At 30.8% G+C, this 25,647-nt stretch overlaps 1 protein-coding gene across 1 annotated transcript; it reads left to right on the top strand.

Annotated features, from left to right (window-relative positions):
* LOC129229888 (transforming growth factor beta regulator 1-like) lies at positions 1 to 25,639 on the top strand. Its single transcript, XM_054864270.1, has 7 exons — positions 1 to 287; positions 1,021 to 1,091; positions 4,531 to 4,712; positions 9,903 to 10,045; positions 16,383 to 16,529; positions 23,075 to 23,172; positions 24,707 to 25,639. The coding sequence occupies exons 1-7, from the start codon at positions 24 to 26 to the stop codon at positions 24,942 to 24,944; spliced, it is 1,143 nt and encodes a 380-aa protein (XP_054720245.1). The 5' UTR covers positions 1 to 23; the 3' UTR covers positions 24,945 to 25,639.
* Positions 25,640 to 25,647: the final 8 nt, after the last annotated feature.

Raw genomic sequence — 25,647 nt, 5'->3', positions numbered from 1 at the left:
ATGAAGTAGTGTTTACTGTTTGCATGAAGAACGTAATTTTCTTCAGGGATGAATGTTTTTTCATTCTAATGGAACGGGATATATTTAACGAATTTATTTCAGAAGACGGCAGTCCGCATTTGGGAAGAAATGTTGTTATTCATTCCTATAATGAACCAGAAAGTAGCAGTTCACCCTTCTTTCCTTCTGCCTACGGATTGAACAAAAAACGTTCAGAAAGAATCAATAACGACATTTTTCGTGAAAAATATAAGAAGTTGAAAAAACTTGCTAAAGGTTTTGTTTTTGTAAGTAATTTAATTTCTTTCGTGTAGTTCATGATATTAAATATGCTTCTGTGAGAAATTTATCTACTGTTCTGGGAGTCACAACAGTTAATTTTGATTTCTAAAAAGGACCATATGTCTAGTGAAAAAAAGTTAACGCATTGCTAATACATGTTTGTCACTTTTACGCATAGTAAGTTGAAATACTTGTCTGCAATTTTAATGCAGTTTATCCTTTTTTTTTTCCTTTTCTGCTGCGAAATGCTTTACACAAACATAGCAATGTTTATTGCTATTTTATTTTTTTGAAATTACTTTCCATTTTAGAAAAGAAATGTTATATTTTCCCTCTAACTAGTTTTGTTTACTGCATAGCATTAGTTGTCTGAATAAATGAACCTTGGTGTTGTTTTTGAAGCTATAAATATGTTTGGTTTATCATTAAAACCGTAATTTAAGCTTAAGAAAGGGCAATAAACCCCTTAATATAAAATATATGTTTTATTTATATATGTATACAGAAAAATGGATTTTTAATCTGTCTTCAAAATTTGTTAGTTTTTGTTTGGGAAAAAAAATATTAAATGTCCTTTTGTTGATAGTTGAAAACATTATTGTTATTATTTTAATCAATCAGTATTAGACATGTGATTTTATTTACAGTTTAGATGTGTGAATTCATTTGCTTATCATTTGATCCAAGTTTTGTTTTACCAAAAAAGTCCTTTTTTAAAGTACCTTTTTTTCCCCCTAGGAAAATGCTGCATTGTGTGATGAAGTAGCACGTTTGCAAGAGAAAATTTTAATTGCCAAAGAAGAAAGAAGGTAGCTATTTTAATTCTTTCATTCTATCCCCGCAGTTTGAAATTAAAATACTGTCAATCCCCAACTTAATGAGAACACATGTGTAACTAGGAAATCATTACTTGTTAGTAAAGGTTTGTTGTACCTTCAACAAACAGACCCGCTTTAAATCAGCAGTATTAAAATTTAATACTGCTGGTGTTTAAAATTTCTTTTCAAATTTCCCTCCCAAGCTCAATTAATCCTATCTTGTAAATATTAATAAAACATTCTAGTTGACTGATAATTAATGATGGGTTATAAATTGTTTGAACATGAGATTATAAGGTTTCTATTTTATTTTGTGGAGTGCACTGCTTCTCAAGGAAACTTTGATTAAATAAATTTTTTCTTCCAATTAACAAGATCAGGAATGAAAGCTCAAGCTTATAAATTTACAAAGAACTTAGGTATACACAGTTAGTGCAAATAAATATAATGGCAATTTTGTTGGAAATATACGTATGAATTTTTTTTTCTACCCTGTTTTACTTATTCACGATTTCTGCAAATAATGGCTACTGCTTACAAATTCAGTGTTTTTGGCATAGTTCAGCTGTACTTACTTCTGTTATTATTATTTTTTTTTCAGTTCAATTGACTGAACAACAATAGATATGACACGACAATGAACAACAACAATAGATATGAGGCTGTCCATAAGTAGCTTACCAGATGTCCCGGTTTTGAGACAAAATACCGGTGTTCCAGCTGGTTTATTCCCGTCCCATAAAAAGATAAATTTGTTTGAAAAGAGAGGACCAAAAAAGTTTTTAAATAATTTTCGGTGAAAAATTATTTAGCATTGGATTAGCTTTTGTTAACATCTTTACAACAAGATCAAAACTGAAAAAGTTCTAGCCTATTAATTCAAATTTTTATTCCTCATTGAAAGTGTTTTTCTAACTAATTAACGTATGAATATTAATGTGTAAGAAATAAAATGCTTAAATTTATCTTCCTGGTTTTTGTTCATAATTAGTAATCATTTATTCATAGCATTAAAAATGAGCTACCCTCTAAAAAACTGTAAAAATTTTCTAAGTACCCTTTTGAATTCCAGCAATAGGGGGGGGGGCATTTTAGTGTCCCGGTTGACCATTTCAGAAATCTGGCAAGCCTATCCATAAGTAATTCAAGGCTGTGGGGTCAGAACAAAAATAACGTACCCAGAGTTCAGTTCAGACTTTTAGAAATTTTAAAGCCTTTGCCTCCGACTCCAACTCTTTTACCCCGAAATCAGTCTGACACCGACTCTGCAGCCATGCCAGAAAAGCAGGGGAAAGATGACCGACTGACTCTTGGAATTTTAAAGCCCTCCCCTCCTGACTAAGACTTCTTTATCTCAAAATCAGTTCAACTTCATGATTTCACAGCCCTGAAATGATGGCACTTTCTTCAACATGTTTGCCACCCCTTTGTTACAAAATGTCACCCTTCACCATGTCCCCTCCCCTTGTCTCTTGCATGTTATATGCCATAAACATATTGTTCTTAAATTTTTTTATCTCGACCAAAATGTGTGAAGTCACACATATTGTTTCCCTCTCCGCTCACCTTGTCCCAATTTGCGTAACCCTCTCCCTCCTCAAAAGCATAACTTCATCTGTGCATCTATATAGTTAGTAGATCTGCAGGAAGTTCTTTTCAAATTTAATACAGCAAAAAGTTAAAAATGCATGAAATTATTATTTTAATTGAATTTAATTAAATTAATAATGAAGTTAAAACCAATTTTATTATGGTATTTTTCTTTAAAAAAATTGAAAACGACCCAATGTCTCCTTTTGAACTCATCTGCAGATACGATTTTTGCGCTTAGCACGGCCGTATAAATATACCTTTCAAACTCCCAAAGCTTTTAATTGAAAGTAGATGATTATTGTCTCAAAAAAAAAAAAAAAAAATCTCAATGATGTTATTTACTTATAGAAGATGTAACTAGTCTTAGAACTATAGATGTAACGAGTACTCTGTAACTATTCGGTACTCGGCCAATTTGCGGAGTACTCGGTACTCTGCCAATTTGCCGAGTATGCAGTACTCGGCCAAATTTTAATCAGATACTCGGCCAATACCGAGTAGTTGCAAAAAATTGAATATTGTCAAAGACAGATATTAAAATTTATAAAAAAGCGCAAGCATATATAATATTCTGATATCATCTACAATTCAAATTTACAAGTCAAATTTGAATTTTGAGAATAATGAAGTTAGTAATATTTCAATGGCATAAATCTTTGTTTTAATGTCCCTAAAGTTTATAAAACTTATTTATTAAAAATTGTGCAAAAAAGGTAAGTGTAGAAAATATGGAATTTTTATATTAAAAATGGATTTTTGCTACAAACAAAAATTAGTTATAAGAAACATAAAAATACATTTGCTTAAAAAATAAAAGCAAATAAAACAACATTAAAAGCACAGTGCAGGAACGCTGCAGACACGTGCTTTGGCGTTACAAGGAATTCTTTTTTCAATGCACAAAATGTGAGCTCGTGGATTTAAAGGCATCCGACAAAAGTCGGATTTTTTTGTCTAATGTCTTTACATTCTTTAGCTCACATATTATGCACTGAAAAAGACGTTCCTTGTAACACAGAAACAGGTTTCTGCAGTGTTTCTGCACGTTTGTTTTATTTGCTTTTAAAATTATTTATGTTTGGCAGACTAGAACTGTAATATATTGGTGTAATTTGTTTTAATTCCAACTTGATTAATCATACCTTTTAGTTATTTATTTTTAATTTTAAAAATATTTTTTTTTTGTAAAATTTTTGATATAAACAAATTTTTTTAAATAATGCGTAATTAAATTTCAGCAGGAATTTAGTTTTAAAAACTATTATATAGACAAGGAGGTCTATACTACTATTCCAATAAGTTCAAAATTCATTACATGTGTGTTGGTGGTTCTTCTTAAAACATAATTGGTGCTCGGTAACTTGGCGAGTAGTGAAAGGCTGAATACTCAGTAACTTGGCTACTCGGCCAAAGTGCTACTTGGTACGTTTCTACTTAGAACATGTTTGTGCTAATCTAATACTTGAACTTTTAAAAAAAAGTTTGGTTTTCTGTTGGTTTTTTCCAGTTTCTTCCAGAAGAAACTCAACTTTGCAAAAGTAAATGTAAAAAAAATGAAGTACTTGAACAGGCTTAAAAGTATCGATATGAGATAAATCCTATGCCTTTCTGCTTTTGATTAAAATTTTGGTACTTAAGTATTATCTCTTTTGAAAAATAAAAAATAACTACCAACTGTGCAACAAATTGCCAATGATGGAGTTACAAAACTTACTGGTTGAGATATTTACCATTACTTTTGGTTTTGATTAAAATGACCTATGGGATAATGCCTGAATACCACACTTAACAGTATTTGAGTATGATATGTACTAAAATTTTCTTTAAATGACTTTAGGTTTCTCTTGAGAAAACTGTTGAATTTTCAGTCACTAAAAGATGGCTCTGTGCAAACCACTCCCATTTCTGGACTAGCAAATGTGATTTCTACTATTACTAAGGCAGCAAGTATTGAAAATGTCGATGCTGTACCAAAGAAAAAGAATCCTGTGAAAAAAAGACCTCCACCTAAACCCTCAGGTGAATTTTTTAATTATATGTTAATTTGTCTAAGTACCATCTTGCTGCACTTTTCACAATTTCCACTGGCATCGTAGCAATTCTAAAATTTGCTCATTCCATGATTTCTATGTGCCTGATGTATTTTTTTAAACCTGTTTTATTTTTTTACCATTTAAATATCAGTAATGAATTTTCTGAAATATTTATACCGATTGCTCGTCCATTTTGTGAGCCACATGTCTCTTAAATGATGATCAACAACGTTTTAAGGCACAAAATTTGCAGATTACCGCATGCATGTGTTTCGAGGTCTCGGGAACCTCTCTTTCAATGTAAAATAGTGAGCTTTTGGATGAAAAGACTTCTAGTAAAAGCTAGGTTTTTTTGCTGGATGTCTTTTCATCAAAAAGTTCACTATTTGCATTGAAAAAGAGGTTCCCTGAAACCTCAAAATACGGTCTGCAATAATCTGCTAATTTTGTGCGTCAAAACGTTGTTGATTGTTATTTACTTTTCCGCACAAAGGTATTTATTTCTCACATATACAGGGTTTGTACGGGTCATGGAAATCCTGGAAAGTCATGGGAAAAAAATAAGCAAATTTCAGACCTGAAAAAGTTATGGAAAATTGAAATTTTCATTGAAAGTCATGGAAATTTATTTCAAGTCATGGAAAAATGTCCTGGATAAAGAGAAAGTGTAACTAAAGGAGCATTAGAAATCTTGAGTGATTTAAACAGCACATAAAAGCTATTAAAAGTGGGAAAATTGAGCGATCCCAAAATCAAATTTGAATTTTGAAGCGTCATTGCATCCATTTCTGTCGCTGCTGTTTGCCTTTTTTTCCCCAATGTGATTTTACTGCTTGGACATCACTTATTTTAAATTTACTGTTATTTTCAACACTTCTTATGTTTCATATTCTGTAGTAGCGAAATTTCACGTTCTTAGTTTTGCCACACCCACTCAAAAAAGCATTTCCATTGCATCAGAGTTCGACTCTATCACTCGTAAGAACTTTATTATTAAATTTATCAGAGTTTATCTTAAATTTGTCGAAGGTTTTAGAATACAAATACCTTTTGTCAGGCGATAGGATACAGAAAAAGAGGAATTCTATTATTCTAAAACAGTAGTGCCTAACATACAGCCCGGAAAACTAATCCATGCGACCCACTGCTACATTCAATGTCAGGAATCAAACATGTTCTGGAAAATCCGAACCTATTCATTTATATGCATTTGAAAATGTGCAAATAAGTAAACAAAACAAGCACACTTTTGAACCAGAAGATTGTTTCATTACTGAATGGTTTTTTCAAAAAAAAAAATCTGGTTTAAAAACATAAAAAAATAAAATGTGTGGCTTTACTTTAAAGAACCAAAATACTGTCAAGTTACGTGGATGATTAAATACACTGTTGACACTAAAAGGCAACTTTTGAAGTAAATTTATTGAAACTTAATGATGACCCATTCAGCCTTTATTGTATTCAATATTCATTCTGTTTGTTTATAGAAAAAATATCTCAGACATGTAAACATCATCATATTCGTTTCACTGCATTTTTATAATACTTAAATTTAAATGATGAAGACAAATAAGAACAGTTTAGTTTTTTAAGTGTACACTTATATTTTCTATATTTTCCATTATGAGTAACTGTTTCAATGAGTCTGTGGCATTCATATAGACATTTTGTTAATACTTATTTCTAAAAATTAGCAAGTTTGAGATTAAATAGTGCTATTTTCTTCGTGTAACGAGGTCATGAAAATTTTCATTGAAGTCATGAAAAAGTCTTGGAAAAGCCATGGAATTTTTTCATCCAAATAGAGTATGAACCCTGCATATACCTCTTAATTCAATCAATAACAAGTTTTGTCGAAAGTGTTTTGTTTATTGATCAAAATATTAGAAAAAAAAATTGTAAATGACCTCGAATTTGGTGCAAGGAATATGAAGTAAAATTTACCTTTTCCCGTATTTTGAAATTTATCACTTTAAGGGCAATTTCTAATGCAATTTGGGTAAATTAAGTTCCTGTATTTTTATATTGGTTTTTCATGCACAAAAAATAGGCATGATTTGAAGCAACTTCATACAAACATATGAATAGTCAAAGTTAATAGTTTTTCCTTAACTTTCTTTTGTCTCTTTAAATCAAGTTAAAAATTAGCTGTCATTACCAAGCTTCGTCGATACATATCAGTTGATATATATCATGATATATATCCAATATTTATTTTAAAAATATAATATTTTCAATATTTATTTTTCGAACTATGGTACTTTCAATATAAAATTATATTGATCATAGTAATATTGTTTATTTATTATTAAAATTAAGCAAAAAATAATGTACCATATTTTATGATGTATTAATGCATCATTAATATAACAGAGTAATATTTAAATTACTTTATTAATAATCAAATTTAATGCAGATTAAAAGTGCCAAGTTAAGTACTAAACGTTGGGAAGAAAAATAAGATAATGTCCTATGACTAGACTCTACACTGACTAATGCATAGGCTATTTTTTATTTCTGAGTTATATAGTTATGCAAAAGTTGCTAACAAAAAAAAAAAAAAAAAAGTAATGCAGCGAATGCTAAATTGATTTAATTAAATAGATAAAAATGTAAGATGAAATATTAATTCTTTTTATTACATATTACAATAAGTAATAAATTATATTAGTATAACATGGTTTTAAATAACTTTGTCATATGATTATACAATGTTTTACTGCGATTTTTGCTAGGCACATATGTTTAGGTAAACAGAGCATATGAATATAATAACCGTTATCCAGTATAAGTCATGCTATATTTTATTTTCACAGCATAAAATTATTAAATTTATGGAATTATGGTAAGTATCATTCATACAAAAAAAAAAAAAAAATAAGGTACACAAATTTTTAGAAGTGTATATTAAGGTATAAAAAATGACAGAAATATTTATTTTAAGTTTCCTTATTATAATAATACTATAAGAAAATATTGTGATTTCAGGATGCGTATTCTATTTAAGGACATTAGTTTGTGCTGATTGAAAATAGCGGATAATATCAAAATATCGAATATTTTCAAACCCTGGTCACCACTAACCACTTAGTGATTTACTGTTCATGGTGGGGATTCCACTTTCATATGGTCTTTTAAAATAATATAATTAAGTTCTGTTATTATAGTTTAAATTTCCATGCCATAATTAAATAAGTTAACGAAAATGAAGTTAATGCATATGCTACTTTTCTAATTATTAACAGCATATGGCAAACATCAATAATTGTAATCAGCCATCATTTGAAAGTCTCTTCCTGGGTTGTGGTTTTACTCATAATGCAGAGTTTTTCTCTTCCTTTTTAGTTAAGAAGGATTTTTGTTTTTCTCTTTCGGCAGCGGGACTTCAATCTATATATTTATTGAAACTGCGATTTAGGAAATATATTGATATCAAAATAAATTTGAGCTCCTTCGTTATACTAATAAGCAGATATGTTTGCACAGAAGTAAATTATATTTACATAAAAATCAATCTGCAAATCGTCGCCTCAGAGGAACAGTAGGATATCTTAATGTTATTCCTGGGATTAGTTGTCTTAGTGTTGCTCTGAGGCAACAATATGCTCAATTTCATCAAGGTATGGTTTTCATGAAGAATCCTTAAAGGGACAGTGAAGATTGCAAACTGAAGGACAAGTTTCAAAGTGTATCTTTTCAGTCGAATGCCACATTTGAATTTTTCAATAATTATAATGTATGAAATGCTCAGTAGTTCTTAATTCAGTATATTATTCAATATATTGTTCTTCATTACCTTTTAGTTTTATCATTTGGCAGAATTTGAAAATTGTGTGGGGATACAGAACAGAAATGAAAATAAGATGCATTTAGCATCAACTAATAATGTATGATAAATTGTTCTTAAATAACATCTGTAATCTTATAAAAGTATATAGCCAATGTAAATAAATAAAACAACAATTGTTTTAAACAATATTTTCAAGTATTAACAAAGGAACAAGTTCCCTTTCCTGGGAATTTATCCAAACATAAATCCTATTTTATTTGACACTTGATATATAATGCATTACTTATCTTAATATTTAAGTTCAAAGTACTCCCTTTCTCTTCTCCAACAGAAGGAATGAGTGCATCAGAAAGTTAAGAACCTTTCAGAAATTATCGTGAAAAAAATAAATCTTTGAAAAAAATCTTAGATAATCATTTTTTAGAAGAAAACTTTTTTTTGTTTTGGTAATGATACTGGACTATTTTATAAGGTGGTTCTGTATATTATATATTTTTATTCAGTGTTTTGTCTTCAGGAATAAGTTTAATTGTTTCTGCTGAATTGCTAAGTGCATCATTCCAATGCACCCTTTCTATTTGTATCCACCATTTTAGTTCAATTAACTATTAAAAATATTTAAACCAAGCATTGGAAATCCATTCTATCCAAGAAAAATTCGATGAAATTACTGAAAATAAAAATAAACTATGGAAGCATTTTTACGGTCTTGTTGTAAGCTTAATTATCTGCTTCAAGAAAATTTTGCTAAAATGTTGAATTTGAACTGTTGATCAGGGGCTATTTGTTAATAACATAAGGATGATCGTGGCAATTTTTAATCCCCCCTACCCCAAGGTGAGGGTAAGTAATATTTTTCAAACCCCTCCCCCCTATTCTTACTTAAAATTCCTCTTTGTTTTTCAAAATATACAAGTGTTGTTAGAAAAGGATCCGTTACACTAAAACTCGCAGCTTGACGTAAAGCAAACATTTTTATTTTTCAAATATATGATGCAATACTAATTAAAAATAGAACATGCCATACATCTTGTGACTCCCTTATTATTTTTTGCACTCTTATTCTTTGTAAAACAAGTAAATAACATTTTCTCCTATTACGTTTTTTACCTTCCAGACACAAATGAAATATGAGCTCTGCCAAACAACTTGACAGCTCAATTTCTAATATAAAATATCAGCTTGGAAAATATTACATAAGAATGGGTTTGACCCCCCCCCCCTTAAGTAAAGGTCTGTAGAGATTTTCTAACCCCCCTCTCCCTCAGGACCCTTAGAATGATTGGCCCCTTATCACATTTAGGCTGAGTGATGAACACCAAGAAAAAACCTAAGTATACATCTATCAATGCATTCCACAATATACCTATTATATTTTTTCTGCAGATGAAAATGCAAAACCAAGACCTAAGAAGAAGAAAGTGTCTGCCACTGATAAGCGATTGGTCGCCCCAATACCATTGGATGTTGCAGGGAGACCCATATTTCCAATTCTCCTTGGCCCTTTGACTATACACAGCCTAGGAGTGGTAAGTTGATTTTAAGAATACCGATTATTATGTAAATGTAATAATTAGAATGAGATATTTTCAGGGTTTGTATGGGTCATGGAAATCCTGGAAAGTCATGGAAAAAAAATAACAGAATTTCAGACCTGGAAATGTCATGGAAAATTGAAATTTTCATTGAAAGTCATGGAAATTTATTTCAAGTCATGGAAAAATGTCTTGGACAAAGAGAAAGGAACATTAGCTAAAGGAGCACTAGAAATCTTGAGTGATTTAACAGTATAGCACATAAGAACTATTAAAAGTGGAAAATTAAACGATTCAAAAATCAAATCTGAATTTTGAAATCTCATTGCATTCACTTGTGTCACAGCCGCTTGCCATTTTTTGCGATGTGATTTTACTGCCTAGACATCCCTTATTTTGAATTTTCTGTTATTTTCAACACTTCTTATGTTTCATATTTTGTAGCAGCAAAATTTCACGTTCTTAGTTTTGCCATGCCCACTCAAAAAAAAAAAGCAATTCAGTTGCATGCGAGTTCGATTGCATCACTCGTAAGGACTTTATTATTAAATTTATCAGAGTTTATCTTAATTTGTTGAATGTTTTAGAAAATAAAGATCTTAAGTCAGGCGATAGAATACAGAAAAAGAGGAATTCTAATGCTCTAAAACAGTAGTGCCCAACATACGGCAAGCAAAACTAATCCATGCGACCCACTGCTACGTTCAATGTCAGGAATTAAACGTGTTCTGGAATTTCTGAACCTATTAATGTATTTGCAATTGAAAATATGCAAATTTGTAAACAAAACAAATATACTTTTGGATAAGAAGATTGATTCAAGAGATGATAAGAAGCAATCAATGAATTTAATTGGTTTCAAACTGGCAGCCTTTTGCAGTAATACAGAGATGCAACTGCTTGTTGAAATTTTCATTCAAGGGCTCAAAGCAATTGGTTTAGGCAGTTCAATTTTATGTGTGTTTAGGGTAGACCTTTGACTCCAAAATAGGCCATACAGTGTTATAAATGGGATTGAGGTCGAGTGAGTACAGTGTCCACTCTAAAGTTATCATGTCAAAAACAATGCGCCTTGCACCACTCTTGTCTTTTTGGCCATATGAATCGGTGTGGAGTTAAAGGAAAATGTCCAGTCTACAATACTGAAGTGCTCTTAGGCTCACAGAAGTACAATAACTTCTAAAATGTCCTTCTGGTTCACTTTTTGATTCATTTTATGGCCCTCATTCGCAAAAAACTAGAGATTTTTTGTCGCTTGTGCTGATTCTATCTCAAATCAAGCCTTACTTCGGATTTTGGCGATATCTAATCGCTTTCTAAGGTGCTTGGAGTGTCTACAGACCAAATCCTATGCCTCTGGGGGATGTGAACCGGTTGAATGGTAAATCAGTGAAAGGTATCTCTTCCAGTGCGGACTTGTGTCCGGTCTCAAACGTTTCTGGCATCTTTGGAATTTATACAAATGCCTGAACTTTTTGGAACTCTTAAAACTTCTGTTTGAGCTGTTTTTTTCCGTAGTCCCACTTATTGGTCACAAATTTCCATCTTACGAACGACTTTATCCACGACGAAGTGTGGCTCTTCCCTATATTTGATTCAGATGTCTTTTTTTTTTTAAAGAATTTTTCAAAACAATAGTTCTTGATCAAATGACCCTAAAACATCTTATTTATTAAGTAAAATACGAAACAGAGAACATTATTTGAGTTATAATAACTCAAATTTGTTCAAAAGTGCTGGTATAACTACTTTTATTACTGTGCTCAGCACGGCTGTATGAATAAACTGAAACTGTAGTTTTGGTTCAGCTTAAGAAACACCAATTTAGTTTTGATTTGGTCTGAGACTGGATTGGAAAAAATCAAAATTCAATAGCTTACATTTTCAGACAGTAAAGTTACATTGTGTTATTTTTCTTTCAAAAAAAAAAGAAACAATCATGTTTGAAAGACGAAAGTTTCAATTAATACTTCAAGTTTCAAAGTCAATCTAAAATATAAAATGTAATTGTTATGATTACACACACATTACCCAATATTATTGGTTGAATGACGACTTGACTTATTTCTGGTGTTTGATCATGAAAGCTCTCAGTTATAAAACAAAAAGTTTTTTTTTCTAATTAATCTTACCTTTATGTGTATTTCTGTCAAGCAGATTTGTGGATAGCGTATATTTCTTAATGCTTAACCCTGTATATGTTCCAAAAAACACAAAGCTATTAAGAAACCCTAATTTTATTCATAAAAAAATCAAATTTTCCATTTTTTCCAATTTTTCCCGAAAAAAAGCGGTAAAAAACCGGTTTTTTTCCACCATTTCAAAATTTCCGGAAATTTTACATCTCTATGAATTATTAATTGTATTAATTATAATTAAACATACTATTTAATGCAAAAATCACAAGTTAAGTGTTTAAAAAATATTTTGTTTGATGTAACATTTCAGTAGAGTTTGACTGTGTAATTCAGAGTATTTTTTGAGTCAGTAATTTGCTTCTTTAAACTATGTTTGCCTTTGGTTTAAAAATTATGCAAAGTTAGTGCTGTTCCTTTGCTTTATGAATTACAAGTAATCAAGTCATTACCTCTTAAAGTTTTAATAATCAATGCCATAGGCGTCGGAGCTGGGGGGAGCTTGAGCTCCCCCTGGAATATTTCAAACCGGCTCAGCTCCCCCGGAGCAATTTTCGCACAGCAGCTTTCTGTCATACATTGTTTACCTCAAACCTGATTTTAAAAATGTGATCTGCCTTTTCTTAGAATTTCCACCCAATAAGCAACAAAAACAGGCGACAGACGGAGTGGTCAGTGCACTTGAGTCCACCTTCACCCTTTTCTCACTGTTTGCACACCTCTTGATTCCCAGAAGAAGATTAAAAGAACTTTAGACAAGCTATCCTACCGGCTGCGGAAAAGTGGGCTTTGCCCCGCGGCCTGCAAAAATCAGTACCAGTACCGATAGGGGTTTGCTCCCCACCTTGAGCTTGTGTTTCGAGAGCGGCATCGCAGTTTAGTTCACATTCTTATTAGTTTTGCCTCGCATGCGTTGTTTTTTTTTTTTTTTGTCGTGTGATCACAAAAAGGATAGTGAGTCAGTTTTGCATTTAAATATGAATAATATGGAAGGTGATACAGACATAACTATAAAAAAGGTTACTAAGGTAAGCAACTTGTTCAAATCAAGTGATTTTAACTTTCCAGAAACTTATCTCATTTTAAGATATCTGACTTCTTAGGCACAATGTAAAGAATTTCCAGCGGAGTCCTTTGAAACTGGTTGATTAAAATAAACTTGCAAAATTTTACGTGAAAGTTAAACTAAAAGGCCAAGTGGTATTGTTCTTTATTCATTGTAATTACCTACATTAAAAAATAAATATAAAAGAAAAGAACTCGGGAAAGGTGGGGGGATCCCTATTTACAAACAAATTTATTTATTTATTTTTTCTTCCGTCGTTTATTTCTCTCTTTTATCATTTTTCTTTCCTTCATAAAAAGTTAAGCCCCGAACAAAGAAAATTCTTTAAAGATTTCCCAAAAGTCTAATTATGTAGTTACAAAACAATAAACAGTCCTAAACTAATTCTCGAGGGATCATGAACGTATATATATTTCGGGTTTAAATTCTATGCTTTGATCAAAAAGTACCATCAGATCGCAAAAAGGTCATTGTTCGATGATCTATCGAAACCGAAAGTAATCCGTTTCCCAGTGGCGTAGCTAGACCCGACTTTCGGGGGGGGGGGGGGGTTACTTCTTTTATATATATATATATATATATATATATATATATATATATATATATATATATATATATATATATGTATGTATGTATGTATAATCGCTCGGAATTTTTTCCTTTTCTTCCTTTTTTTTCTTTTTCTTCTCTCTTCTTTTTCTCTTTTTTTTTGAGACTAACTTTTCGGGGGGGGGGGGGTTTGTCCCCAAACCCCCCCCTTAGCTACGCCCCTGCCGTTTCCAGATAGAGAACCCGTAGCGCATGAAATAGATATTATTCAAACAAATTTTTTATTTATTTTTTGATGGGAAATATTATCAAAAGAAACGACATAAATCAGCGCCGTACTCAGAAATTAATTTTGGGGGCGCAAATCATTGCTGTGATAAAAAAAAAAAACGCAATTTTTAGAACTATCCCACGGTAAAAAATTAAAAACAAAAAAAAATGTGCCCGTTATTTTATTTTATTTTACACCGTCAGGGATAGATTTTTTTCATGAAGTTATAAAACTGCAAAGATAAATATCATTTAAAGAATACTAAAGGTACTTACACTACAGGAACAAAAATTCACATAAATCAAAATCGGTGAAATCTTCACTATCATAATATTCTTAAAATCTTTCAATGATTATAAAAACAGTTGCTGTGTAAAAATCTGTTTTAAAAGGTGCGAGTTTATTGAAATGAAAAATTTTGAACATATTACTTTACGAAGTTAGAGTTATTCATATTTTCTGCTTTCCTAATTTACGATTTTTTTGTCTGTTATAGATATATTTTCATGCCAAAATTGTAACTTTTCATTTATTATTTTCCATTTATTAAAAAAATCTCCTACAATATTTTAGTTTCTCTCAAAGACTTTTACTAAAATTTATCTGAACAATAAAATATATAACGAACACTTCATTTTAACACATTTCTAACGTTCTGTTTCTCCACCCTAATGTTTCATCCTTTTCCCTTTTCCTAGTTCTCAGAAAATAAGAGAGTCTTCTAATGCTACTCTGCCGATGTCCTCCCTTTCCTTCAAAATTATTACAGAGCGCGTCAAATTTTGTTTTCAGGACTCGGTTCCCTGAAAATTTCCGAAAGAGAGTCCCTGAATACCTCGCTCTCCAACAACATGGGAAATTAAAGAATATTCCGTTTTTGATAATTCAATTTCAAAAAATTACTCGGCCCCTAACCAGGGCTTGATTACCTCACAGGCCAATTAGACCTGAGCCTAATTGGCCTGACCTAAGGGGCTCCAAATTACTGAAAGAATTATGCATAGCATTACAACTATACAAAAAAAAAATCCATGTATTTTTAAAAGTAATAATAAAAAAATAATGACTTTTCATTTAGAAAAGAACTTCCTTAAAGGAGAATTTTTATTAATTCTGCCAATAGCGAATTTACCATGCCACAATTTCGAGTGCCCCGAAGGGGATTCGTGAATGCACATGATAAATAATTTACATAGTTCTTTGGCCCACGAAAATGCCTTCCGACAGGGCTAATAGTCTTCAGGGAGCCCTGAAATTATTGCAGGCCTAGGGCCTCACATTTTGTTATTCGGGACCTGCCCCTAACGCTGACAAATATCATCCGCAGTCGCGCTTTTTAGAGATTATAATTTCGAAAAAAATAAATAGAAGAAACCTCTGAACCTTTTCTGATAACACCATTGAAGAACGCTCTCTAGGACAATTTTGAAAAATTACCAGAGTAGAGCCTTATTACAGCCTTTTCCCCTGACACCATTGAAGATTGTCTACAATCCCACTTTGGATCTTCAAATTCGAAATATTGGGAGGGAGATGTACATCGATTTGAAAATTCGATCGGGGACAATCCCTCTAGTCATATTAGTTTTACTAGCGTTAACAAATATGGTATATAATCCGTTTTTAAGACATTAATTTCGAAAAATTTTCAGGGAAGTTTATTCGTACCATTTCTCCCCTTAATATTCCAAAAATCGCTTAAAAACTCGTTTTTAGAACAAGAATTTTGAAATTTTCCTGGGGGAGGGTCCCAAGGAACCCCTCTATTTATACGTGCTCATCTTTGAGTACTGACCGACCCCTTTCAAAACCGGAGTTTTATCACCTCATTATCTCTATATACAATGTATTTATTAAATATGGTTGAAAACTTTGGTGGGAAAGAGAGAGAGATGGAGAGAGAAGCTAATTTCTTATGGGGAAAAAATTTAAGTGCCCCCCCCCCCCCATTTATTTTCTGGTTATGGCATAATGTGTCTCAGCTCCCCCTACTTCCACCAAGTTCCTACGCCTCTGATCAATGCCGCATTTCAAAAAAAATAAATAAATAAAAATATTTGCTGTGATAAAAGTAGATTCAAATCTTCTTAACTGTATTTTGGAAGTTGTTTGTCTTTAGGGGATGAAATTTTCTAATTTGACTTAAAAATATTTGAATATTGTTAAGTGTTAAATTTTTTTCATTTATCGTTTTCAAATGCTGTTAAAGTTGATGTTTTAACCATCGTATATTTTGTCAAGATAATGAATGTTAAAGCCATTTTCTTATGTTATTTTGTGTATTCAGACCAATTTTTAAATATATTCCAGATTATACATGATAGACCTGGATTTCATACAGAACAGTGTATTTATCCAGTTGGATTCTGTAGCTCCAGGATATATTCCAGCATGAAGAATCCTCTTTTACAGTGTTTGTATCAGTGCACTGTTACAGACAGTCCTATTGGGCCTAGAGTAAGCAAACCATTTATGTAGTTCCCAACTATTAAACTTTAAACTATAATCTCCTTTTTTTAAACCATATTTTCATATTTAATATATAGGGTAGTCCATTTTAGCCTGCAAGACCTTTATTTTCGCAACTGTTAGTCCTAGATGTATACTTCCAGTTGCAAAAATGTTCAAAACCATATGCAGAGTTAAAATATTGCAAGTTTCTTTCAAAAATAAAAATGAGCCAAAAAATACAAAAATTTAACTTTTTATACGGGTCCCAGGTCCCCTAACTTATATTTAGGGAAATAATCTCCATTAAAAAATAATTCTAACACAAACATGCAACATTTGTGACTTACACCACTTTTCACTAGCCATCAATAACACCTTTTGGGGGGAAAATATAACAGCTAACAAGTGTTCACACAAAATTATATGTGTGCATAGAGTGTAGTTTTTCAAATCATTTGAGGTTTTGCTGTGTATTTTTGCGTATCAGGGAATAACATTTTTATTTACTTTTGAATAGCAATGAAAAATATGAATACCTTGTTTTTCTTACTTTGACAAGTTATCATTTCTTTTGAAACGGCGATAAGTTCCAATCTCATCTTCTGTATTGTCTCTTAAAACTTTAAACTGGAATTTCTCCTTGAGTTTTGGTCACACAACTGTCAAGCTTTTTGTGTCGGTAGTAGTTTTCAATGGAGATTATTTCTCTAAATATTAGTTAGGGGACCTAAGGCCCATATAAAAAGTTAAATTTGTATTTTTTGACTCATTTTAATTTTTGCTTCAAACTATCAGTATCTTAACTCTTCATCTGATTTTGAACATTTTTGCAATTGGAAGTATACCATCTAGGACTAACAGTTGCAAAAATAAAGGTCTTTCAGGTTAAAACGGAACATCCTGTATAAATTTTCTTGCTTTTTCGGTGAGTATTGAGAATTCAAATGTTGGCAGTCACGTCAATGACTTTTAGGCAGTTATCACCAGTGCTCAAAACAAAGTCACACATTCCAAAACTCTCCATTAAGACCAGGGCCGACTCTAATAGTTTTGCCACCCTAGGCGATATTAACAAGTACTGTTCCCGCCATTGAATAATAAATAATAATAACATAAAATAATAACTTTTTAAATAAAATAAAAATAATAGTAAAGTGCTTATAAAATTAAAATGAGTTTCTAGTTAAATTTCAAACTGGGTTTCGCATATCCAAACATTGGCACCCACTTTAAATTATCTTTTTTAGCATTAAAGTAGTGCATCTTATGGCATTGAAACATATTAATATTTTCAAAAAAATTTTAAATCACACAATTTGCTGCCTCTAAAACTAAATTAAATTTCTAGTTAAATTCCAAACTTTGTCTTTAATATCCAAGTACTGGTGCACACTCTAGATTTTTGTTTTAGCATTGAAGCTGTGAATTTTATAGCACTGAAACAGATATTCATACTTAAAAAAAAAAAATCGCCGCCCTTAAAATCTGCCGCCCTAAGCGGCCACCTAGGTTGCCTACCACAGGAGCCGGGCCTGATTGAAACATTGTCAATTTGAACTTTTGAATAGTTATAAGAAATAGTAATCATACCCTTCAGGTTAATAACTTTTATGTACAGTTTACTGATGTAATTTTTAATGTATACTATAATTTCATATTGTGACATATGTCATTGAAAATTTTAATGGACTAGATTTTGCGTAGCAGTTTTTTGCTATCTAATTTCCTTACTGCAATGAAGTTTTTAAGAACTGTTGTTATTATTGGGAAGAGATTTTATCCTAAATTTCTCCTTTTTACTCACACCTGAGGGTTGAACATGCTGGCCCCGGATTACCCGTTAGGCCATGCTAAGGCCCTGGCCTAGTGGTGCAAGCCGAAAAAGGGCTACAGCACTTTGAATCCCAACCCAATTCTTCCAAATATTCTATCACATCACGAAAGCCTCAATCAACTACAATAATATCATCTTTCTTGAGTAATTTCATCAGACCATTAGGATCATTTAGAAGATTTACATAATTTCTGCATTGTTCATATTAACTGTGTATGGCCCAAGCATGTCCATAACAAAACCATTTGTGGTGCATATCTTAAATGGTTTACACAATGGGACCTTTTTTTGAACAGAATATGATTTCCTTTGTTATTCATTATTTGCACTTTTTTGATGGAGAATATATATTCCATCACAAATAAATATTAACTGGTTATCTTTTACTTGATACAATTTTCTAGCAGTGTTTAAAGTATTAGTGAGTAATATCTCCCTACTGATGACATCAATTCCAAAATAGTGAGGCAAAACATAATTTTCATATGAAGATATCACTTCATCACAGTAATTGTGTACCATTTGTTTTTTATACCAAATTAAACCAAAAACGGAGAATATTGTTGCATTCGAATTTCTGATTTGTAATTTGAATAAAAAAAACAGAGAGAGCTTGATTAACATTATAATTTATGGAGTTTTTCATGAGCATTAACATTTTATGAAGGTTTTATCAGATTGTTCTCATGTAAGACCTGTAAATACCGCATACTGCTTTTCTGAAAATGAGTAATTGCCAATTTTATCAATTATGAATGAATCACTACCAATAGTCAGGGTTCGTACGGGTCATGGAAATACTGAAAAGTCATGGGGGAAAAAAAATTTCAGACCTGGAAAAGTCATGGAAAATTAATATTTTCATTAAAAGTCATGGAAATTTATTTAAAGTCATGGAAAAATGCCTTGGGCAGTAGTAAATTAACAATAGAGAATTAAAATTTTGAGTGATTTAACCGTTTTGCCTGTAAAGGCTATTAATACTCGAAAATTGAACGATCTCAAAAACAAATCTGAGTTTAGGAATTCCTATTGCATCTGCTTCTGTAACAGGTCGCCTGCCTTTTTTTGTAATGTGATTTTACTGCTGGGACATCCCTAATTTTGAATTCACCATTATTTTTAGAACTTCTTATATGTTATATTCTGTAGTAGTCTGCTTTAGTCAGGTGATAGAACATACAAATAGGGGAATTCTAATATTCAAACAGGGGTGCCTAATGTGTAGCTCACAAAAATTGATCCATGTGGCCAGCTGTAATATCTGGTTTAGAAAAATGAATTTACAGACAGACACGACGTTCAATGAACGAAAATACTGTCAATTTACATGGATGATTAGAAGCACTGTTTTTTTTTTTTTTTTCAAGTAAATTTGCTATTGGAAACTTAATAATAACTCGTTCAACTTTTGTCCCATTCATTACTATTTTGCCCCCTTTATTAAATAGTTATTAGACATTTAAACATCACAGTATATTGCATTCACTATATTTTTACTTAAAAGAAGTTTATATGATAAAGGCAAATAAGAACAGTTTATTAGTTTCTGCAGTGTGCACTCACATTTTTTCAGTCAAGTAAGTGCTCGATGAGGTTGTGGCATTCATGTAAAAGTTTTGCTAATGCCCACTTCGGAAAAAAAATTGACAAGTTTGACATTAAATAGTACCATTCTCTTTGTGTAACAAGGTCATGAAAAGTTTTATGAAGTCATGAACAAAGTTTTGGAAAAGTCATGGAATTTTTTTATCTGAATTGAGTATGAACCCTACTGCCCAAATGATCTTTCCAAATCACGAACTTCTAATATACTCGTGTTGGAATAAATTTGAAAATTATTGATGTCTTCATCATAGAATTGCTGTTTTATGATATGATTTTTACAGCACTGATTTCGTTCAGGAATAAATATTCGTCGTTCCCCAAATACTTATTTGCAAGCTTCAAATGGAACTTTTGAAATATTTGATGAGCCACAAATGCAACAATATCCATGATCGGAAATGATTCAAGGAAATCCCAATTCCACTAATTCTAAATCTTCAGCCATTTTTTATTCAAATATATATAAAGGATTTTCAGTAGACGATACAGATTGTATCAGACACAGTACATGGATTGTACAGGGATAATAGTTAAAGATGATTGAGAAAAAATGGATATTAAAATTGATGCATCTTTCATTAGAATCCATTCTAGATTCAAGAGAAGTATATGTTATAAATTCAGATGAAAGTATTAAGTTATTTCACATCATTGGGAGGGATTTGCCGCAACTCTGTTTAACAATTAAGAATAATTCTATATATAATGTGAGATAAAATAACAAGTTTCTCTAAAATGTTATTTAATCTTAAAACGGAAAAATTTTCTCAATATAATTAGGCAAAAAGTTACGAAAAAAGAAAATAACGGTTTAGTTTGAAAATACAGTCAGACCTCGATATATGGTCACCCTCTAGAACGCTACCCCGCATATACGGTCACTTTTCTAAAGTACCGGCTCACTGAATAGGAATTCTATGTTATGTATTATCGGATATATGGTCAGGTCATAATACATTAATCGCTTATAAGGTCACGTTTGTCTGATTTCTTTAAATGATTTCATTGCCTAATAGATTCACTTCCAAGAATTTTCTGCAATATACAATCCTCAAAAAGTGATAAGTCATTTTTCCTATTAACGTAGTAAATTAACAGTAGAAAGTGAGTGTTAAGACAGTGATACTAAAATATGAAGCAGTAACGTGGGCACTCAGTATGTACATATTGCAATTTTTTACCAGTCATTAGAAGCCGAAGAAAATTTTTAGAAGATACTTGGAAACCATTGTGCTTAAACTAAAGAAAAAACGCGTCAGTCCTGTATTAATGTAATTTTAAGTAAGGTAAGTTGCACATCAGTTTTTTGCTTGGGCATATTTGAATGCAGTTTTATTATAAATGGAAGTTTTAAAAAAGCATTTCAAAATTTCTTATTAATTCCAAAAATTTCAACTGGTTCAAATCGATTCAACTTTTATAATTAAATTAACTGATGTTTTTAGACGTATTAAATTTTGAAAAGAATTAATGTATACATCCTTGTAAATACATCCTTATTTATCAATAAATACATATATATATATATGAATCTGTTATAAGGTCACCCCGCTTATAAGGTCAGTTTTGTGAAGTTCCGTGGAGTGACCTTATATCAAGGTCCGACTATACAAACAATTTTAACTCAGTAGACGATTTTTTACCGACTTAGTTCAAATGAATTATGTGACAATAAAAAATATTTAAATTTGTTTCAATGCAAAATTATGAAAAAAATATATATTTTTAAATTTTTTTAAATAGTTCTACCACTTCAAAAAATTTGAAAAAAATCCTGAGTGTAGAGGAGTATGAACGACATTTTCTGACAAAATTTGGTGAGTGACACTCTCCAGAAAACCATTAAAAGAAAATACTTAAATTTTATTTCCATTGCTAAAATCGGCTTTTCATTTAAAAATTATGTCCATAATATTTTTTCATGTGTTTTATTTCTTAGAATAAGGAAGGGGGCAAAGAATCACCGTTCATTATTTTTGTATTTTACTATGTAAAAAGAAATTAAATCGAAGAAACATGTTTTTTTTTTGAAAAGCTCAAAGGTTGTTTGAGGTAAAGAGCTGAAAATATGGCTAATATTTTTTTATCAACACCAAAATGATCCCCCAAGTGTGAGTTGAAAAAACTGCAAGGGCAGATTTCCCATATAAACCTCACTATTGCCTTGTCTGAGGAACTTAATCAGAGAAAAATCGGGGATTTTTTTTTTTTCACTGTTCCTGCTGCCACACTATTAAAGTACTTAATTTTGATTTTCATTTTTAAGTGGGATCCATGGCGAGATAAGATAAAGAAAATACATTTTTGGAAACAAATGTTCATAAAGTTAATACTTTCGTTTGTATATAGAATGCATTCATAGTAGGAAAACAGTAAAGCTAAGCTTAGCACGTAGGTTGATCAAAGAGCCTGAAAACTGGAGAAAAACTATAATACCTTACTTTTTGACATTTTACTAAATGCTACTAAATAAACTGTAATAGATACTGAGGAATTCACCACATTTAGCAAATGAAATACCTAATAAATGCATATAACGTTACTTACTTTAAAAGATTTATAGGATTTCAAAGAATTTCAAATTAGCATTGTAAAAGAGCTTCCAAATAGTAACTTTAGATTTGTTGTAGTTTACAATTTGCTGTGTACAGTTTGGCAAGCTGTTTTCTTAAAATTAAGAGTAGAAAATTGCTTTTATAACTTTGCTAGCAGAGTACAGCTCTGGGCCTTCTAGGTTATTATTATTATTATTATTTATTTATTTATTTATTTATTTTTTTGAGTATACTAAACAAAATTTAAGTGGTCGAAAGTTGACTGGAGTGGCTCGTAGATACCCTGAATGCCTGTAACAATAAAGCATGAAATATCTTTGCATATTTTTTCTAAGACGAATCAAAAGGTCTTCATCATAAAAAATTCTTATCACTACAAATCAGGTTACCAACAGTTTGTTATTGTGCAATCTTTTTTTTTTTTTTTGATGTATCTAAAACAAAATACTGAATATATTTCAATTTAATTGATGAGTATTATTTATTTTTGGACTTAAATGAATATGAATGTTATTTTTCACATATACATTTATTATTCATTTATTTTATGACAGTTTGAAATAACTCCAGAAGATGATCCTGGGCGAAGCCTAGTTGGAAGTTCACCAAATGAAGTTCACAGTGGGCTTTTAAAAAGCATCAATAATGCATGGTATGTTGCCACAAATTTTTAATTTTAATTGTTGAGATTGAATTTATAATGTTTTTAAACATTTAAAGTTTAGTGCTATATAAAACCTGTTTTAATGAATGAGATACCAATATGAATAAAAAATGCAAAATACATTGTGAAAATGTGTTTTGATGTTACAACAAACCTCTTTTGTGTTTGGTTATTCAGGGAAAGATGTTTTTTAACTGTCTGAAATTACTGCAACTTTGGAAATTATTATTTATAATTGTATTATTTAAATATTTTCTCCATGGTTTTTATTCCATCCCACAAAGAATTTACTTATTTCAATGCTAATAATGGTTCAACCAGAAGTTATTCCCTCTAACTCAAGTTATAACTGCTACAACGCTCAAAATAGTTAAATGAAATGCAGACATCCCGGTTTGTTTGGTCAATGCTCACATTTGCTGATTTTCCAAACAACTCAAAAGATTTTTCGGATATGAATATGATTGCTTATGGCTATTTAAATAATTTAGTTTAACTTTAGAATGAAAAAAAATACTTGAATGAGAAAAGATTTTTTCCGCTCCTATTTCTTTTAGAGCATGTATGTATTATTTCAGTGCGCAATCTTTTGCAATCCTTACAAAAATTGAAGTTTTAGCATTAAAAACTTGTAAAAATCATCTCAAAAGGCACTTTACACAATTTTCATTCAAATTTCAGTTTTGTATTTATGTAAGTAAATTAGCAAAATCTTACCAAAATGTTAAATTCTTATTTAATATCACCCAGTTTAAACAATTATTGAATTATTGTGGATTAATGCCTTTTGCTAGCTACTAATGCAGGAAAGAAGAAATGCAGGAGATTTTTTTATGCTTACAATATTAATTTACACCTTGAGCCCCTAATAAAGCATATTTATTCAAGTAAAGAGGAAATCAAATATTCATTACATTTTAGTGATTTGTATAATGCTACAAATTAGAATATTTGTCTAAAAAGTTTTTAAACCACAACATAGTAATAATATTTAATATTTTTTCACTTAAGAGATTTTATTTTAAACATACTTTTATCTTATAGATTAGAAACTCTATTGACTTTTTTCACAAAGACTTTTTCATAAAGTTATATTCCCTTAAAAATTTAAATTTCTTTTTGACAGCTAATTATTGCTTGCAAATATCTAGGGAAAAAGAATCTTTTCAAAGTAGAATTCTGTTGATAGTTTAAAATGTACTTTCGGTGCAGCAATCTTTTTAACTATCACTTTTCTGAGCTTTGAATTTCTTGTCTATCATCTTCTAAAATGGACAAGTATGTGATTTGACATATCATTTCATTTCCGATTAATCTATTTTTAATTTTTATAATTATATAGCAGTAAAAAAATAGCTTCTAATTTCCTCTAGTTTTTAAACTTAAGTCTCCCTTTTTTTCCACTTGAAGCTGTTGGCAGGTATGTAAAATAATGTCAAGCATTTTTAGTGACTTTCATGTTTGTCAGTCTATTTGAAATTTCTAGGTAGCTGAATATTTCTGTATTTGTCTTTTTTTTCAGTGGTAAAGAAGTAATCAGCACTGATGGTCAAGGAGCTAAATTTTTTGGGCTATCGCATCCAACAGTCCAGAATCTCATACAAAGTTTGGGTGGAGCTCGAAAATGTGCTCAATACCACTGGGTACAGTTTGAAATTGCTAAGCCTTTTGAGTCGGAAGATGATATTATGAAGGATTTTGATCCGACTGTCAATTTTGATGTGTTGTTACACATAGTGAAAGAAACAACATTGTCATAAGATGCTTAGCCTTATTGGTGTTTTAATGTATATATAATATATATTTTTGTGCAGTTTTATAAAGTTTTCAAATCTTATTTTGTAAATATACTTTCTGAAAATATTAGGCATTATTTGCCTATGACTTGCTTTTTGCAGAATTTACCCACTACTGATATTTATGATGGTTAGATAGTTCTCAGCCAAAAAAAAATTGTTACAATCATTATTGTTCATAGAATCTGCATGCTGAGTTTTTTAAAAAAAAGTCTAAATTGTCCAAAGATTTTTTTATTTATATATATTCCTTAAAATGTTTGTTAATGTTTTACATGAGTGAAATATCATTGACAACTCAAAATAGACAAGATCCCCCAACCTTCTTTTTTTTTCTAATTTACTCTGAATTTAACTGCTTTGCCCTCGTGGTGGGCAAAGCAGTAAAACTGCTGTGCTAAACGCAAAAGTCGCATCTGCAGCCGAGCTCAAAATGAGATATTATCTTTTAAAGTTATGCCTCCATGTATTTGATTCAGATGTTACTTTTTTTTTGAATTTTAAAAGTTATCTTATTATCAAATGACCATAAGACATTGTATTTAGGTAAAATGTGTTACTAAGAACTCCTCAATGACAGTAACTCAATTTCGATGAAATTTGCAGATATGTCATCGACTTAGCACAGCAACATATATGTGTGCATGTGTATAATTGAAATTGATTT

This window comes from Uloborus diversus, chromosome 9, assembly GCF_026930045.1.
Source record: "Uloborus diversus isolate 005 chromosome 9, Udiv.v.3.1, whole genome shotgun sequence".
In the NCBI taxonomy this organism is placed as follows: Eukaryota; Metazoa; Arthropoda; class Arachnida; order Araneae; family Uloboridae; genus Uloborus; species Uloborus diversus.
This window is presented reverse-complemented; position numbering and strand designations above follow the sequence as displayed.